The sequence below is a fragment of the Conger conger genome, chromosome 10, assembly GCF_963514075.1.
Source record: "Conger conger chromosome 10, fConCon1.1, whole genome shotgun sequence".
NCBI lineage: Eukaryota > Metazoa > Chordata > Actinopteri > Anguilliformes > Congridae > Conger > Conger conger.
In genome coordinates, this window is record NC_083769.1 from 9044005 (window position 1) to 9063928 (window position 19924).

At 46.6% G+C, this 19924-nt stretch overlaps 1 protein-coding gene across 2 annotated transcripts in view; it reads right to left on the reverse strand.

The window, feature by feature from the left end:
* kcnd3 (potassium voltage-gated channel, Shal-related subfamily, member 3) overlaps positions 1-18279 on the reverse strand; it is a 172393-nt gene extending 154114 nt beyond the window's left edge. The window contains exons 1-2 of one of the 2 annotated variants that reach the window (XM_061258779.1): positions 18151-18279; positions 14651-15827 (exon numbers count right to left, since the gene is read on the reverse strand). In XM_061258779.1, the coding sequence (XP_061114763.1) occupies positions 14651-15753 (1103 nt within the window). In that variant the 5' untranslated portion in view covers positions 15754-15827; positions 18151-18279. Of the gene's footprint in view, positions 1-14650; positions 15828-17557; positions 17874-18150 lie in introns of those variants that run through there. The other variant, XM_061258778.1, reaches the window with a different exon arrangement.
* Positions 18280-19924: the final 1645 nt, after the last annotated feature.

Consider the following 19924-nt stretch of genomic DNA (forward strand, 5'->3'; position numbering starts at 1 on the left):
GACTGCAGCAGCAGCACCCCAGCTGGGGAATGGAACCTACAACCTTTAAGTTACCCTGCTGTAAAATCCAGCTACGCCAGCTTGATCAGCTAGAAAATTGAGCTGATCAAGCTGGTCATAAGATGGTCTAGCTGGGTATGAGCTGGTCAACCAGCAAGGCCAAGCTGGTCATGAAGCCGGTCTAGCTGGGTATGAGCTGGTCAACCAGCATGGCCAAGCATTACATTACATTAATGGCATTTGGCAGACACTCTTATCCAGAGCGACATACAGTTGATTAGACTAAGCAGAAGACAATCCTCCCCTGGAGCAATGCAGGGTTAAGGGCCTTGCTCAAGGGCCCAACGGCTGTGCGGATCTTATTATGGCTACACCGGGGATCGAACCACCGACCTTGCGGGTCCCAGTCATTTACCTTAACCACTACACTACAGGCCGCCCCAAGCTGGTCATGAAGCCGGTCTAGCTGGGTATGAGCTGGTCAATAAGCTAGTGCTGGTAGCTTGTCTGAGCTGTTTCAATACCTAGCTTGAGCTGTTTTCTTTCAGCAGGGAGAGCCTGCCCACCATCGCCTTCCCGCTAATCCCGTTAGTGGCGCCTGAGAGAATCAGAGGGTCAGAGGGAAGGAGAAACAACATTTCCCTTAAACCTCCAAACATTCTCAGAAAGTCCCTCAAAATCTTGCAGACCTTCTTGAGACCGTTTCCCCGTGCCCCTGGCTCCGCTCACCCAGGGAAATCTCAGCGCGAGAGCGATCTCTCGGCCCGTAATCTGCACGGCGGCGCCGTTAAGCGGTGCTTTGACACGCGGCCGGCGACAGGGTCAGGCCGTCGTTGCTCCGGGCCGTCATGTGCGCCCGCTGCAGGCCCAGACGCTGTCCTCGCCCGCTGTTGTCACTTTCAAAATGGCCGCCACGGCTGTCAGGGCCTGCTCGGTGTCTATCTGCGGGGCAGCAGTGCCCGGAAGGGCCCGCGCCTGCAAATGTCAGTGTCGGCGACTGCCTGTTCCTGTCCATTGGTGGTGCCACTGGCTGTCCGTTTCTGCCAGTTACTGCTGAAACTCGCTGTGCTGGTGTCAGTGCCCGCTGGTTTGGGTATGCGATGTGTCATAACTGAAACAGGCATGGCGGTAGGGGCTGCACGGAGCTACTGTAGGCTCAGATCACACTGGCACTTCCATATATAATAATAATAATAATAATGTTATTTAGCTGATACTTATCCAAAGTGACTTACAGTTGATTTGACTAAGAAGGGGACAAACCGCCCTGGAGCAATGTGGGGCTCAGGGCTTAACAGCTGCACGGATCTTACCGTGGCCACACCGTGGCTTGAACCACCAACCTACCCGGGTCCCAGTCATGCACCGTAGCCACAAAGTTACATGCTGCCCTACGACATTTCTAAAGTGTAAGACACATTTGGAAAGGCCGAGTTGAAAAGCAGCGCAGACGGAGTCCGCCATTAGGGGGGAAAAAAATTAGATTTAACCCTTTATAGGTGTGGGCAAGCTGTATATCTCATTTAGGCACAAGCAAGGTTTAGAGCCATTACTGTGAACTAAGGGCCAAACTCCAGGGATCTCTAAGCTGTCCAGTGATTACTGCAGACCGATGATTGCAGCTGAGAATGTCGTTCGGGCCTCTTTCACAGTTATATAGTGCACCACTATCATCTGCAGCAAAGCTTAATATATCCCCAAAGGTGCCCACTCTAAAATAACTCTTAAATGAAACACAATTATTGCAAAGGATACATTGAGTTGCTCAATGTTTCTACAGAGAGGAAATTCAAACAGAATAGGCTTGGATCCCTTCTCTGCCTTCCAAACTATAATTGTATTAATAATGATCTGGTAAAGCAATTTATTTTTAAACTAGAGCGAAATAACTGCCTCAGGGTTATATGCCTCCGCCAACCAGTCAAGTTGCAGTTTACATCACTGTCTGTCTGGCAATAACTAACTTCTAAACTTGATGAATCCACAACAAGTAGAGCTTAATGTATTTTTATTATTTTTATACATTTCATTAAATAATTAATGTGCTGTTTCTTTGTCATTGGTGTGACCTATGATGTAAACAACACTAAATATTTTGTCATTACATTGCAACCTGTAGGCAGAAAAGTTGAATGAAAAATATTTGATTATACATTTTTTAAATATAAAATTGCACGTTTAAACAACACTGTATGAATTTATTTCTGTCAAACCCACAACAATTGAAGAATATTGAAGCACTCTAAAATAACAACTAATGATTACATCACTAATCAACTAACAAAATAACCCAAGGTCATTTTCTCAGCTACAGTGGTAGGCAAAATTATGATCTTTGACCTTCTGGATATAAAATGCGATCACTTCATCAGTTCATCCAATTAGACATTTGTGTGACATTTTGTCATAATTACCATATGAATTCTTGATTAATGGCCAAAAACGTCCTTTGTGAGGTCACAGTGACCTTGACCTTTGACCACCAAATTCTAATAATTTCATCCTTGAGTCCAAGTAGACATTTGTGCCAAATTTGAAGAAATTCCCTCCAGGCGTTCCGGAGATATCACATTCATGAGAATGGGACGGATGTGAGGTCACTGTGACCTTGACCCTTGACTAGCAAAATCCAAAATCCAACCAGTTCATCCTTGAGTCCAAGTGGACGTCTGAGCCAAATTTGAAAACAGTCCCTCAAGCTCAAGGCGTTCCTGAGATATCGCGTTCACGAGAATGGGACAGACGGACAAGGGACGGACAGACACCCCGAAAACATAATGCCTCCAGCGACGGCTGTCGCCGGTGCGGAGGCATAAATACCAAGACAACATAGACAAAATTGGTTTCTCTAACCTTAAGCAGCTTGGAGCTTTTCAACCCAATGGCCCAGCTTTGATAAATGAATTCTCGTGTTGCCTGGTGCTGATTACCATAATAACAGTATTTGGCATTAAACGATCTGTGAGTGTATTCCCATAATATCTGACCTCGGGCGATAAAGTGATGCTTCAGTACTGAAAAAGTGGCGGTAGCGTGACTAACTGCGAGAATATCTGCCGTACCTGTGGCTCACAAACGCTAGCACAAAAACAAATCTACACCATCTTTTTGAAACAAAAGCATAGCCAGTGTCTGTTTCAGAGAAACTGAAATGCATTATCAATGAAAAGCAGCAGATAAAATGATTCGCAGGGAAGACTGGGAGTTTAATGTCAGTGAAGGACAGTGCTCATGGTATCACCAGACACATCTAAGAGGGGTTTCACACTGTCCAGCTCCATTGCTTTTAGCACTGTTAAGGTAAAAACTGACCCTTTAACATGGTAAATGGTGCATTCACATCTTTTATCGCACATAGAAGGTAACACTATTTGTCCTTATTTATGTTGCTTCCTTCGACTCTTTGGTGATCTTTGATGGACCTTGATACAAAAACATTATTGAGGGTGAGGTGTATTTGAAGACGAATCCCATGCCAATCTGCAGGCTATGCATGGCTTATATATGAATGCTAAGTACATTCAGGCAAGCATTTCCCAGGGGATTCATTTTGAATTCATACCACTCTCCAAGTTTATTCCATTAATCACGGAAGACTCTGGTAACTTTTAAAGATTAAAGTTAAGGCTGTAACTTTTAATATGACACAAGTTCAGAGCATCTGAGATCTTGAGGTGTTTCATAGTCCTGAAATACCTGTGAAGCAAATCAGTCCAGTAAATGCAATTCAAGCCATTTTCAAGAAATGCAAAGACTGCATGACTTCAGGAGTGAGGTCAAGAACACAACACGAGTACTAGTTTTTGGAGTAGGCGACCAGACCCCAAATGAAAACAAGCAACAGTCCATTTGGCACTTATCTTCCAACAACGTTTTTTAACACGAAGTGAGAGGTTGTCAACATTTACATATCGGCTATTGTTCATTTACATATCCGCCATTGTTCATTTACATATCCGCCATTGTTCATTTCAGCAACATTGCGAACATTAGAAAATGGGTGACAGTTTTGACTGGACAGAGCAAAAATAACGTATGAATTAAAAAACAGCTCCACTGTTGTGGAGTGCCATTTACCCATTAATTATTATTCCACATTTTTATACATTAACCCGATACATTTTCACTGCTATGGAGAGCTGCTACTATACGAGAATTGCACTTTATCTGACCTGTATTTTGTAGTTGTTCCAACGGCCTTCAGTTTATATTGTATTGCCTGCGGAATAAAATGTAGTGTAACTTGTTACACACAAAGACAGGGCCATGCCAGGTCTCTGCACTGCAGTGCCAAGCTATGAGTGCTATAAATTCAACGTAGTAGTCACAAACAGTGCATTAGATAACAATAGCAACTTCCAACAAAGGTTCAACCTTTTTCCTTTTAGCCCAACTGCTGTTAGGACCTCCAAAAATGTAATCTACATTCCGTTGCATCTCAGAAACTACACAATGATAATTGTGATATTTTCCACCCACCATCACTCAAAACAAATCAAGTTTACAGTTGACCAATACAATTAAAGAGAAGTACAATAAACAATCATAAACAAAGCAATCACGGTTTCATGAAGTCAATTAATTATTATTGTTCGCTTGAGAAAAACACTGTTTATGGAATTACATCATATACACTTCCTACACACAGAACAGTGGGTAGAGGTCTCTGCAACACCTCTTTACCGCACCAACAAACATTTCATTTCACTCATTTTCATTTTCCCTCTAATGAAAGCACAATTAGAGCATGATGGCTCGAGGTTTCTGTTTGCACGACGATACTCAAAAATTCAGATACACACAATGCAACAGAAGCTATTAGCGCACCTAGCCAGGGTTAGCTTGAGCTATCACACAGGGCAGGCGGTGGAGTTGTAGAGGCAAGGCCCCCGTCTTTATAAACACAGTGAAGGAGGTAGAGTCGAAAGGAAGGGGGGGTGAATGACATAACAGAGGAGGAGGATAAGCGGGAAGCAGAGAGGATGGTCAGACGTGTGCCAGTCTTCAGGCTCAGCGTATCCCAGCTTTGCCGGAGCCCTCTGACTGTGTGGATGAAGAATAAAAGGGTCGGGCGCCTCATTAACATAAACCTTTCAGGGTGCCAGTTTTAGCCCGAGTCGTGGACGGTTACAAAATTAAATTAAAAGCCGCTTCGCTCAGCCGGTTGGAGGGGAAAGCACGCTTGCTGAAATATATTAGTTCCTTAAGCCCAGAAAAGTCGATTTATATATACTTCCCGCAGACAGAAAATGTCACAAACTGTGTCAGTGTTAATCCCGATTTAGCTCGGGTAATCCCTAAACATTTCTGGGAATGAAAGCTCGGTTTGCCGTCAGGGCAGATGATCTCGTTTTCTTTTCTCTCCCCTGTTTCTCGCACACACGACCCTCGCGGTACGCCATCTGCGCTGATGGCGCAGATAATGGCGCCGTGGGCTTGCCGTTAGGGCCGCTTCCCTTCCCGCGCGGAGAGAGGGGACGTTTCGGCTCGGACAGGAACTCCTGGCGCGCGCAAACCAGCGCAGAGGAAAGCGCCGGCTCTTAAGCCAGAGTAGATGGGGTGCGACAACGCAATTTGTTTTGTCACTGTGAAACAATGGCTAAAGAACAAAAGCCACAAATTACAGTTACTGGCGGGATATGTGCTTAAAGCAGCATGGAGGCGGAGGGAGAAAAGGGGCCCTGCAAAAGTAAACAGCTCAAACTAGGTTTTGAAACACCTGGCAGCTGGTTGATCAGTTCAGACCTGCTCCCAGCTTGGTTTAGCTGGTTGACCAGACCAGGCCAAAGCAAAGTGTGAGCTTGATACGAAAGGTAAGAGGAACACAAATGAAGCAAGCAATGCGATTCAATGAAACCCCCTATGGGAGGCAGAGCTGTGTGTGGGCGGAGCTAGAGGGAGACAGAGCTGTGTGTGGGCGGAGCTAGAGGGGGACAGAGCTGTGTGTGGGCGGAGCTAGAGGGAGGCAGAGCTGTGTGTGGGCGGAGCTGCATGGGCAAGGAGGCAGAGTTCTGGCCAGGTTGAGTTTCTGAACGCTTGAGCTGACATATATATCATTCTTTCCCCCACTCATCTCCTGCCCTCATACCGTGGGATGCAGAGAGGAACAAGTGGAGGAAAGGAGGATACATTTTGAGTATTAGGATGCACCCAGTAGTGCGCAGAGGGGAATCTGTATCAAACACGCAGCTGGCGTCCGGTACCATTAGGAAAAAAACATTTCATTCACTCTCACAAGAGAACGCACAACCACACCCAGTGTTTTAGAAAATCTGCAGGCGAGAGATCGCTGCCGTCAGACGGTTTGAAATGGGATTTCTGTATCGCGTGCGATTAACTGCCGGTCGCCCGTCTATGCTGATGGAATTCCGATGCAGTCCCTTCTCTCCTCGTTCCCTCAACCCTGTGTCGAGAAATGAACAAGCAGGCCCCGCGTCATCCTACCGCTCAAACTCACAACATCGACGACGGCTCTCACTCAACGGGCGCACGTTGCTGAACAAACCATGTCCTGTTTTTATCAAAACATGTCTACCAAGCTCCCTCCACCACCTGGGATACAGGGAACAGATTGGAGGGCCAGGGTTCACCGTAGCGAATGATGTGTTTTAAGAGCTAAAACACTCAACTTTTGTTTTTTGGTTTTTTTCCCCCCTTAAAAACTTTCTTGACTGCACGATTTCAGAACGACGGGAGTTGAGAAAAGGGAGAGAGGCCCAAAGGGAGATGTTTCCAGAAGGTTCCGCCGCTGCAGTGCGCCAGGCACTGAGGGCACGAGGGCTAATCCGTCTGCTCCTGAGGGGGGCCAGTCTGGAGCCCCGCGAGACGTGGCCCGCCCCCTAACCAGGTGTGGGAGATCATTTCGGTGGTTTAATTTCCAAATTGAACTGGCAGCTAAGGGGGAAGCCTGTAGCCTAGTGGGTAAGGGACATAACTGGGATGCCAAGGTTAGATTAGGTGAGATTAGATATCTTTATATCGTCTGTTTTGACAGAAATTTCTAGTGCGAATTCAGCCAATTAATCTGGCCTGTGAAACGGCAGGTAGTCCTCAATTTCTGGCCTTCACGAAGCGCCCTGTAATGGGAGCTCACGGCAAATGAAGTAGTGAGACCTGCTCTTTGTGGGGTGGGGTGGGTTTACCCTTTCAGAATCGATCGCTCGGGCGAGACGCCGCAGCTTCCGTAAATATTCACGCTTGTAAATAAGTCACGTTTCCTGGGATACCGGTGTCCTGCGCGCAGACGCATGATCATAAAACGCGGGTGACCTTTCACCCGGGAGATGTTCCCACCGAGCGCGACGGGCCGGCCGCTCCCTCCATCCCGCGCGCGGCCCGTAACCCTGGCGACGGGGGAAGCGCGGTTCATCCATCACGTTCCCTCGCGGACGTGATCGTTAGCGGATCCACCGCTGCTCTGACTTCAGCGCCCGGCTGTAATTATAACCCTGATCGATAGTCGTCACCTACGGGGCGGGCCTGTTCCTGACAAGTCGCTGATCTGCATTGATCGCACATTTTCACGCACAATCACGCCGGGGGGCCCCCCCCTCCCCCCTCCCGAAAGGCACAAGGCTGTGGAACCCACACAGCAAAAAACTAATATCAAGAATTTTTGTCTTATATTGAGTCCTAAAATCTCATTTCTTTTACTTTTTGTCAAATAAGATGAAAATATAAATCGGGTAAGACAGTTTGACTCATTTCAAGATTTGGAATGAAATGGAATAAGAGGATGTCACTTATCAAGCAAATATGAACTTAAAAGAACTTCATATTTCTACTTGAGAGAAAAAAAAGATCTTATTACAAGACTAAAACACGTTTTGCAGTGCATTGGAGTCCGTTCCTCCCCTTCCGCCGAACACCCCTCCACCTCTGTAAGGAATTAGAGACCTTGGTCGGAAAAGACCTTGCTCTAATGCGCCAACAGATACTGGGAACTGGGGTGGGTTTCTGGGGAGAGTTGGGTGACAGAAACGCAAGATATTTGACACACTTCCATGTCAGAGCACATCTGTGAGTCATACAGGTAGCACAACTCAGACTGCCGCTGCCTCCATTTGCTAGACCACGGCACAGGATTGGGCACCGCTGAAGAGCAGAGAGTACGCAGGTCTCCGTTCCAACCAATCGCTACACCAGCCCATTTCACCAATGAGTCCCCTCCTCTCTGGGTGAAGGTGCGTAAATGAGTGAAATCAGCGGGTGCAGAGAACGCCACACGCTCTCGGCCCTCCGTGGCTCATGATTGGCCACCACTTGGCTAGACCCCATACAGCAGGGGTGTCAAACTGAATTCCCAGGGGGCCGCAGTGTCTGCGGGTTTTTGTGGTTTCCCTTTCATCAGCTGCCAATTAAGGCCTGATTTAACCAATCAATGACTTGAATGAAGCACGGGTGCCCAGAACACCCCAAAAACCAGCAGACACTGCGGCCCTCCGGGACTGGAGTTTGACACCTCTGCCGTACAGCCATTCCAAGTCGTCTCAGCCGACTTGTGGAAAAGGTGCGAGATGTCTGGGGCTTTCTCCTGGCTTCAATGAAGAGCCTGGAACTGAATCATCATTTTTGGGGGGGGGTGAGAGGGGCTAGCCGCAGGGCGGTTCTCCATCAGACTAAGCCTGTGGAATCGGCGCTACTCAACTCCACATCCTGCGGGCTGCATTGTCTGCAGACATTTGCTTGAACCGCTACACCACCTGATTTCACTAATTAGCTTATTATCTGAACCGAGCGGATTAAATAATGAGTGAAATCAGGTGGAGCAGTGCACGGTCGGAGCAAATGCCTGCAGACACCGCGGCCCGCAGGACGTGGAGTTCAGTAGCGCTGCTGTAGATGTCGGGCCGGTGATGTCACACAGGTGCAAACCGATATAGGCCGTTCCCACAACTCATAATTACGAAACGCCAACTGTAGTTGAAGCTGCCTGTAATACCGCAAACGACTCCGGCGAGCCTAAAGGGGGACCGCCACGAAAATCATAAAAGCAATAATCGGCGTTCCCCACGGTTAACGTTTACAGCGGCTTCCGTGCACAAGCGATCGCTGCGCGCCGATATTCGCGGTGACGGGAAGCTATGATGCACAGAGGGGGCAGAATGCAAATGGGAGAAACACTGATTAACTCGACGTGCTTTTTTTAAAAGCCACACTGAATCACTGCCGTTCAGGCAATTACACATTTGTAACAAAGTCAAAAAGACGTTCGTAGAGTCTTTTTTAATCTCTCACTAATTACTTTCTTTGCCTTTATTGGATGGCTAATTAAAATCACTTACACAACAGCTAGGTTAATAATTACCCGTTATGTCGCCTGGTTTGAGGCTATCCTCTCTTTTAATAATAGGATGACAAAAATCATTGTTGTAAAATGAAATGCAGCATTGTTTTTGCGAGAAGCGACATGTTCAGATCACCAGATCAATTTTTTTAGGTAAAGGGATCCATTTTGAGACAGCACTGCAAAGACCTGGTGCAATATATCGCAGAATTTCTGTTAGCGGTTAACCAGAAGGAATAGGGTAAAGTCGTGTTAAAATGACTAGTTTCATGTACAATGAAGCAAGGAGTGAACACTTTTTTTCTCACCAGTGGCCTGTATCACAACGCAGGATTAGCTGGATCACTATAACCCGGAAGCTTCTCGGACCTTAAAAAGAGGCAGGTTTTTATTCCCGCTTCGTTATACAGGCCCCGGCTCACCTCCTCAGTGAGAGCAGGGGGTTTTCTAAACAGACTCCGTAGCTGTGTAAACACACATCACCCTTTCCACCTTAATGCGTTCTCTGCCAACATCAGATAGGCCGGCGCCAGTAAACATATCAAACTGACGCTCGGCACAGTTAGCAGGAGCGTAGCTTTACTACATCAGATACAGGGGAGAGAGCGGCCATCTTTTAACGGCAGGACTATATAAACGGCTCTTTATGGAAAAATAAATTATCCCCGAGATGTTTTATGCACGCTTGCTTACGGGGGCTCTTTGGTCGAATAAATCTCAATGTTCCGGCTGGACAGCGACAAGTCTAGCGCACGTAGAAATTTAGGGGGCGTCTACAGAGAGCGTTCCTTTGCATAAACGCGAACGACGGCCTTGAGGATTCATAAAAGAAAATAAACACGGAGAGGGCGTCGCTATAACTCAATCTCATCCAAAACATCAAGTGATGCCACTAGCGCCGCCCCGGAGACCATTAAACGGCAGGTCTTTTTATTTTTTTACAGTGGAAATTGAAATTATTTTCTTTTCTGTTCTGTCCTTCCCTTCAGCTGGGGATATTTTTGCTAGGGCTGATATTTCAGCATCCGTTCACAGGGATACCGTAGATTCATTATTGGTGAGAAAACAAAAGGAAACATGTATGCTCTAAAAGGTCACCGAAATGTATGAACCTCAGAAAGGTCAGCTTCACTCCGACGCGAAAGCCTCGTTTTCTACGACAGCAACTATCTGCCCTCCCACCCCTCCCAAACACCCAACCTCTCTCCCTCATTTGTGCTTGTTCAAAGGACTTAATACTTTATTGGTCACGGCAAAAAAAAATGACAGCCCGGACAATTCCCAAACCGTCAAAGGTCAACGCTGAATTAATTAACAGTCCAACTGTACTGACAAATTCCGACTCCGGTTTGCGTCAGGAAAAGGCTCTGACTTCGAACGAGTCCTCAGAATAACTCCCTCCCATATTTCACACACTGTGACAGCGCAAGGACATCGGGCAATGAAAACCAATGGAGCTTGTCGCATTCATCGAATCAAATCAGTTGTTTTGTAAGGTTATTTTACGTTCATGACTGTATAATCTCCCTGGTTCTGCAAGGAAGGAGGCACAAATTGAACACGGGACAACCACAGTGCTCACGGACCGCTGCCTGCTTCGTGTTACACCGCAGTCGGACTCCTGAACAAACCGGAGGCAACCGCGTGCCTCAATTAAACTGCTCTCGTAATATCTGTTAGCTAAATCCTATTACTGCGCATTGTAATTGCCCGATTATGCATTCTGGTATCAAAAGAGATAAGTGTCAGATTAACAAAACCTTACCGAAATAACAACAACAGAGTGTCTAACCCGGCTAGAAAAAAAAGCACATGCTAGGTTTTGAAACAGCCGGTTGTTGGTTGACCAGTTCAGACCAGCTCCATACTCAACATGGTTTGACCAGCTCAAGCTAGGTTTTGAAACAGCTGGTAGTTGGTTGACCAGTTCAGACCAGCTCAAGCTATGTTATGAAACAGATGGTAGCCGGTCATTTCCAGCTGGATTTACACCAGGGTGGGGGAATGAGGAGGGCGAATGAAGGAGACTAAGCAGTGTGTTTACTGTGCATGTCCGTGCAGATGCTGGGTAGAGGCGGACCACTGACAAAGTGGCCCAGAACTCGGTCGGGCAATCCATCTCAGGAGTCTCCCGCTTTAACAGTTTTTCAGTGCGACGGCGTAGTCAACCGGGGGGTGGGGGAGGGGGGGTGAGCGACGGCTGAATTAAACATGAGGCGCAATACGACTGGTACGCGCCGGAAAAAACCAAACCGTTCTCTGAGAGCGACCGCAGAAGCGCATGCTAAAGAGGGCTCTACCCCGAGGAACATGCCAGGGGTGGAGTGCATGCTGGGAACAGGCCGTTAAGCCCACGTGGGCTCACCGTTTCCCTACAGTCTAACTAAAGGAATGAGGACCCACCAACTTTTTTGGGATGTAACCCTTTCAGTCCCATATGGTACTCGAGAGCGTATACTTTTTCACCCAAGACTTCTGCTACCATCTTGACCAGCCTGTTAGAAGATATATTGTGACAACATCAGAAATAAACTGAAATAAGCTCATTGGTTGTCATGCCCACCTAAAGCCCTGGTACTACCACTGACTACAACAGCCATTTACTGGGGAGAGAATGTGGTTGGGCAGGGGCGGAAAAGAGTAGTGGGAGGTTAAAATAAATGTCAGCATGCAAGAAAAAGTCACGGTCCAGAGGTCACGTACCAGTGAGTACCATCCCACTTCAAGGACGGTTGGTCGTACATAAAGGCGTCGATTCGAATGTACAAGGCAGAGTCAGTTGAGTAGCCAGAGGAGAAAACCTGAGAATGTGAGCTGTGTCTAAGCTGACACCTCCTTGGCACACCTATTACTGCTGCTGCCAGCCACAGGTGGGAGTGCACTCCACACACACAAACTTATCTGAAAAAGTATTTTAGTGCTATATTTAGACTCAAGATTTTTTTTATTTTTTATGTCTTTTGGGCTAAATAAGACAAAACGATTGCCAATGAGGTGAGACGTTTTTACTCATTTCAGGATTTGCCAGTGGCGTAAGACAATTCCATTTCACGAGAAAAATGTAACTTAGAATGAGGTAATAATCTCTACTTCATAGAAGAAAAAAGGTTTTTTATCTCATTACAAGACTAAAACAAGTGTTAAGACAGACGGTTTTCGCAGTGTGTATAAGGAACTCTCCAGAACCGACCACCTGACTTCCACATGGAGCACGGAGGGCACTCCCCTCCTCCCCTGTCCAAGCCCTCACGCTCTGTTGAGCTGGAATGGAGGGGGAACGTGCTCCTGCCCCCGCCCCACCCCTCCTCCAGAGCAGCAGCCATGACCTTATTAAGCCAGACCCGGGGAAAGGTAAACAGCTAACAGCTCTGAGGATGTGGAGGGAGAAGGTTGCCGTTAGTCAGCAGATGTAGGGGGACACGTAATTAGTCACGATGACACCCACGCTCGCCCGACTGTTTTATTGATGAAAAAGCTCCTCGCCTCATAACAACACACGAGCATTAGCCCCCCGTCACCCACCCACACAGACATACACACACACACACACACACACACACACACAGACACACACACAGACATACACACACACACACACACACACACACACAGACATACACACAGACAGACAGACAGAAGCACACACACACACGCGCACACACACACACAGACATACACACACACACACCACACACCCACACACACAGACAGACAGAAGCACACACACTCACAGACAGAAGCACACACACATACACACACCCACACAGACAAATACAGAAGCACGCAGACACACACACATAAACAAACAGAAACATACATCAGACACACACACACACGCACACAGACCCACACACACACATATACATGCATGCATACATACATACACAGACACAGTCATACACACATGCACACACACATACACTCTCTCATACACAGACACACCCACACACAGACACACACACACACATATACACGCATACACACACAGACACACACACATATACACACACACACGCTGCAACACGAGAACCCGGCAGCATCTCAAGTCTCAGTCAGGTCTCAGTGAGCTGGCCGCAGCGCTTCGTGTGTAACCCACACATTACACCGAACCACACAATGTCACCCAGCCGCCTGTTAAAGAAACGCCTTCACCACAATAGATCAGGGAACGCGAGTAATAAGACAACCTGAACGTTCAGTAACGGCAGCGTCTGCCATAAATCCATTTCTGCGGAGCGCTGGACGCCGTCCCGCATCCCATCACAACATCTCCGCTCCATCTCCATATACAGAGTTGAGAAAAGTTGGCCCGAGTCCAACGCCTCTACCTTGTAGCGTCTGCACAGCTCAGCGCTCTACCCACAAGGATAGTGCCCTACTTAGGCCTCTTAAAGCTCTGCCATTTAGCAAAAAGGCTCCAATTTACCACATTTCCCAGGCTGACTCACCCGCTACCGCAAACAAGCCTTTAACGGCGAACGTTATGAGGGTTAATAATTTACGCTGATTAATAACGGAGGTGAGGCAGAAACACGGAGGCGAACGCGACGCCCGAGACAGCGGTCGAACGGCAGAGCAGCGAGCGCTCGGACGCGCCCCGTCCGTCGCGCCGCTAACTCAAGCGAAACACAAAAGGTGATCTGTAATGGAAAATGAACAAAGTCAGCCCAGGAAAATCAATTGAAATGAGAAACCCGACGCAGTCTGGGAATTGATGTGCGGTTCCAAGTTGGCTGCGTTTCCATTACATTAATTGTTTTTACGGGTCTCACGCAAGAACAAATAATTGCTCCCCACGTCACTTGGGTGCGGGCAACACTGTGGACTTTGCGACGTGAAGTGCGATAGATCTACAGGGAGGGGGACGGGGGCGAAAGAGCCAATTTAACTTCGGGAAAAGCATAGCTGCTAACAGAGGGACAGACAGAGAGGGAGAGAGAGACACTGTGAGAGAGGAACAGTTAGAGACAGAAAGGGGGAAGGAGAAGAGATAGAGGGGCAGAACCTGAATCATCCTCCCCATCTTCTTTATCAACCAGTTGGTAGAAATGACAGAAGCGACACTCTTTAGTGTCCAGTCACCTTCAAACCTTTCACCTTTCAACGTCACTGAGACCCACGTGGAGCCAAACTCCACCCTTTTACCTTTCAACGTCACTGAGACCCACCTGGAGCCAAACTCCACCATTTTACCTTTCAACAACACTAAGTCCGACCTGGAGCCAAAGTCCACCCTTTTACCTCGCAAAACCACTAAGAACCATCCACACTCCTTGAAGGAGACCGTTCTGACCAAACGCAGGAGCCGCACAGCGAGAACGTGGGGGAGGAGAAGGAGGCAAAAGAGGAGGCGTTTCTCCTTACCCCAGCGTCGTCATGGTGACGATGGTGTACCAGAAGGAGGCCGGGATGCTGGTGAACTTGCTGGAGCTGGAGCCCTTCTCGGCGTAGAACATGACGGTGGCGAAGATGATGATGGCCATGGTGAGGGAGAAGAGCAGGAAGCCCAGCTCCGAGGCGCAGCTCTTGAGCGTGTAGCCCAGGATCCTCAGCCCCTGCGAGTGGCGGGAGAACTTGAAGATGCGGAAGACGCGGAAGACGCGCAGCGTGACGAAGGCGCCGCTCACGTCCTCGTTGTTGGTCATGACCAGGCCGATGTAGTACGGCAGGATGGCCACCACGTCGATGATGCTCATCACGCTGCGCATGAAGCGGTAGCGGCTGGGCGCGGCGAACAGGCGCATCAGGTACTCCACGGTGAAGATCATCACGCACGCCGTGTCCATGCAGAAGAAGGCCACCGTGTAGCGCTCCCCGCACGGCATGTCCTTCTGGTTGGGCGTGGCGCCGCACGGCACCGTCTCCACCACGTTGGTGATGACGGAGATGGCGATGAAGAAGCCGGTGACGTAGTAGAAGACCAGCGCCATGGTGCTGGTGTGCGGGTTCTCGAAGGCCCGCCACATGGTCTCGCGGAAGGTCATGTTGGGCAGCTTGCTGTCCTTGTTGTCCTCCTGGTCGTCCATGAGGCGCTCCGCGTTCTCCCGCTTGCGGTCCTTGTACTCTTCGTAGCAGCAGTCGCCGATGATCTCCGGGATGATGCCGAAGAAGGCCAGCTCCTCGTCGTAGGCCGAGATGCACTCGTACCGCGGGTAGTGCAGCTTGCCCGTGCGGTAGAAGTTGAGCACGCTGCGGAAGACGTCCGGGTCGCGGTCGAAGAAGTACTCCTTGGTCTCCTCGTTGTAGAAGAACTCCTTCTCGGAGCTGCCCAGCAGGGTGTCCGGGTAGCGGTCCAGGGTGTTCCTCCAGGTCTGGAAGCGTCGCCCGCTGACGTTGAGGATGATGAGCTCGTCCTGCCGCTTGTTCTTCTCCGTGGGAGCGAGGGGCATGGGCAGGTTGGCCACGGGCATCCAGCCAATGGCTGCGGCCCTGGCAAAAGGGAGCCACGCCGCCACACCCGTCGCCATGGTGACTCCGGCTCGGGGCTCGGGGAACAAGTCCACCACCTTCAGAACCAGCTTGCCTTCAGATCTGCGACCATCTGCGAGAGAGCGAGAGAACGAGGGCGAGAGAGAAAGAAATGAGAAGAGAGAGAGTTTTTAGTTTTAACCCAGCTTTATTGTGGCACTACAACTAAACATCACAAGCCATTTAATGCAGAAAAAAAAACGACAAGAAACCAAGTAGCCAACACAAAGAGAGAGAGATAGAGAGAGACCAGAGAGAGAGAGACCACAGAGAGGGGTCGCCCAGCTGAATCCTGGCTGTTAAAGAACCACCACCCACACACTGTCATCAAATGGCTTGAGCTGGGACTAGATGTTACGGAACATTAAAACATTAGCATAACCCTGTTAACCACTAAGTCAGTAATTGCCAGGAAACCCTGTGCTTAATTGTGCTGCAGAAACCCTGGACACAGAAAGGGAATACTTCAATATAAATGTCCAAATGCCATAAAATTTATAGCGCTGTAAATGATCTCATAATGGACTACATATATAGTAAAACAGTAAATGCTCATAAAACTCTAAATCCATAACAATGATAGAAAAATTAATGGTGCCTTACCCAGCACTCATTATAAGCTTATTTTCTTATTTCTGTTGAAAATTGTGTGATGTTGTGTAATGATAAAAAAAAAGTGTATTGCTTACTACTAGTTTGAATAAAGCATACACTTTAAATGGTTTATATGTACCCAATGTAGATAGGGGTACTGCATGTACATGTTGAAGTAAACAATGACAAACAACAACCAAATAGAAACAACAACAGCTTAGCACTGCTTCAGCACCAGTACAGAATATTTTGAATATTTTGACCTTTGATTATTATTTCAGATTATTTTCATCATGATCTGATAACAGACCTATACAGTAAACTTATTTTCTGAAAAATTATGGGATACATACATATAGAAATGCTTAATTAATGATGATACATTATTAACCTTTGATATAGATAATGCCGTTCATGTTTCACAGAAGTGCAAGCGAACTAATTGCAAGCTTTCTATTAAAAAAAACATACAAGCGAGTACATCTAAAAATATACACCAATATCATTAAAGCAAACAGCCTAATTGGCCATGCAGATCATTAACTGCAGTAGAATGTTACTTATGTAATGCAAGAGAGGGAGCCTTTCACACAGTGATCTTAAATTATTACATCATTTATAAGAAAACATAATAACAATAACGAATAAATAGCTGCAAAGTGCGCTGAGAAGGGGTTTCCGAAAAGAGGTTCGGTACCTGTTGAGCCAACACTACAGAAGAACTCCGGCGATTCTAGCAAACATTTTGGTCGTTTCCTTTAGCCGTACTACGTTACACTGTAACATACACTGATTTTATCAATTCCAGTGCTTGTCGTATGCCAGTCTAACATTATTAAAAATTGTGATTTATTCATTATTCTTCATTTTATACTTTTGTTGCTCAATGTTAACTGTTTTAATGACTCGAACTACATATGCATTTCGCCTTTGAGAAGCATAAAAAGTCATGCAATTCCAGTCATGCAGTATCATTAAGCGTTAATGTGCTTGTCGAAAATGTACATGTAGGTATAGAACACATGTAATAACGGTGACATTTTTGGGTGATTTAGCCTAGGCTACGAATAGGTATCCTAAATGCACAAAAACGCACATTTGAAATCAGCAGCCCCCAAAGACACTCTGACCAATTTGAATACGGTTTAAAGTTATTTTATGGTATCGTTTTAACTCTAGCATCTGGATCTTTCCATTTAGTTCACTTACCTCTAAGAATAAAAACATCCGATGAAATAAAAAAACATGAAAATGCCCGCTTTTTGGAAAAGTAACTCTTTAGAAAATAGCTGTTCCCGTGAGTCGTTGCTGAGACGAGGGGAAATCCAGCTGCGATAGATGTTATAAAAATAAATAAAATACCATCAACAGGCAAGAGATGTCAACACGTAATTAAACCAAATAAGACCGTGGAAAAAGGCAGTTACTCTTTCGCTCTCAACCGCGGCTACGTGCGATTTCCTTCTACACTGTAACGAGAGCGGGCGGCGTGGACGTTTATTCCGTTTGCTCCATCAGTTGGAAATGGTACCCTGAAAGGCTGGAGCTTTCCTGGTGGCACCTCGCAGGAATAGTAGAATGACAGACAGAGGTGGGAGTCTCTAGCTCTCTCCCTCGCTCTCGCTCTCTCTCTCTCTCTCTCTCTCTCTCTCTCTCTCTCTCTCTCTCTCTCTCTCTCTCTCTCTCTCTCTCTCTCTCTCTCCTAGTCCACACAGCTGCTCGCGTTTGCGCGCACCTCCTCTTCTGTGAACGCAGAGAAAGACCGCCTGCAAGAGAAACACACCGAGGCAGTGTCCGCTTACTTTCAGCCTCCGATACACCCGATCGCCAAGGGGGTGCGGTGTCATAGCCAAAACGAGGCCATTAAAGTAATCAGCTGTGCCCTCACGTCAGCAGTGTCGCCTGATTTTGGCTTAGTTTTCATTTTCCGCTACTCGTTTATTCTGTTTTAGTCTAAAAATAAAAATAATCAGATGCAATCAAATACTCAAGCTATAGTTAGAAGTAGCTACAGCTTGTTCCAATTAGACAAGTGTATTCCGCCTACTCACAAAATGAGGGCTAATGAAGAGAAACGAGAACTGAAATATTAGGGAAATTAAAGGCAGATTTATACATGCATTGAGGGAATTATTATTTTATTCCAAATTGGTTGCTATTTTGTAGGCTAGTAGCCTAATTAAGGTTGTATATTTGACAATAGATTGCTCTGTTGAGATACAACGAATTAACACAGTTTTCCCAATGCCAACCCAGCCATATGAGTCGTAAGTCCTGTAAGTAGTTAAGAATGAATAATAAATGCTTTTTAACCATTCAGGTTCCACATGGCACTCTGGGGTACCACAATTTAAAGGACAGCAGATGTATAGAAACTATGAAGAAAAAACGAAATAAAGTATACATGAGGATTATTAACAGTTGGCCTATATACGCACACACACACAATTATGAAAGCCCTGCAAAAGTCAAGGGGAATTACTGTAAAACAAACTCCATCGTGGATAACAACTGTAATGTATATACACTCAGTGAGCACTTTATTAGGTGTCTATTACTTATTTTTTTATACATATTGGTCTTCTGGTGCTGTAGCCTCTCCACTTAGAGGTTTGATGTGTTGTGTGTTCACCGATGTTCCTCTGCATACCACTGTTGTTGTGTGGTTATTTTCTGTCACCTTCCCGTCAACTTTGGCCAGTCTGGCCGTTCTCCTCTGACCTCTCTCATTAACAAGGCATTTCTGCCTGCAGAACTGCTGCTCACTGGATGTTTTTAGTTTTTCACACCATTCTCTGCAAACTCCAGAGACTGTTTTGTGTGAAAATCACAGGAGATCAGCAGTTTCTGAGATACTCAAACCACCCTGTCTAGAACCAACAATCAAAAGTCAAAGTCACTTTGATCACATTCCTTCCCCATTCTGACATTTGGTCTGAACAACAGCTGAACCTCTTGACCACGTCATGCATGCTTTTATGCATTTACAGTTGAGGCAAAATGATTAGCCCCCCAGGAATTATGAACATTTTCCAAAGATTCTGCCCAATGCTTGCATTATTGCTAAAACTTGATATAATCAAACATTCACCAGTGCTATTTAGTAGCTTTTGGTACATTTTGGAATGTAAAATACAGGCTTGCTTTATATCAAATATAGTGAAAAATAGGGTGGTCAAAAATATTAGCTCCCACGTGCATTTTTGCTTTCAAAACACATACAATCAACCAATTAGCTTTCAAACCACACCTGTGCAGTCAATTAGCTTCCCAACAACACCTGAGCATTCAATCAGCCTTCAACTTTGAAGGGACTCCAAAGAACAGGGCACTGGAACACATTGAGAGGGACTACTCTTACTCACCATGCCAAAGACAAAGGAAATCAGTCTTGAGCTCAGAAAGAAGATAGTGGAGGCTCATAATAAGGGGGAAGGCTATACTGCCATTTCCAAGCATTTTACAGCATCTAGAACAGCTGTACCTTCCATCATTGCTAAGTACAAGGTGACATTCTGTAAGAAACAAACTTGGGCATGGTCGAAAGCGAGGAAGAGGTCAGAGATGTCAACAAGA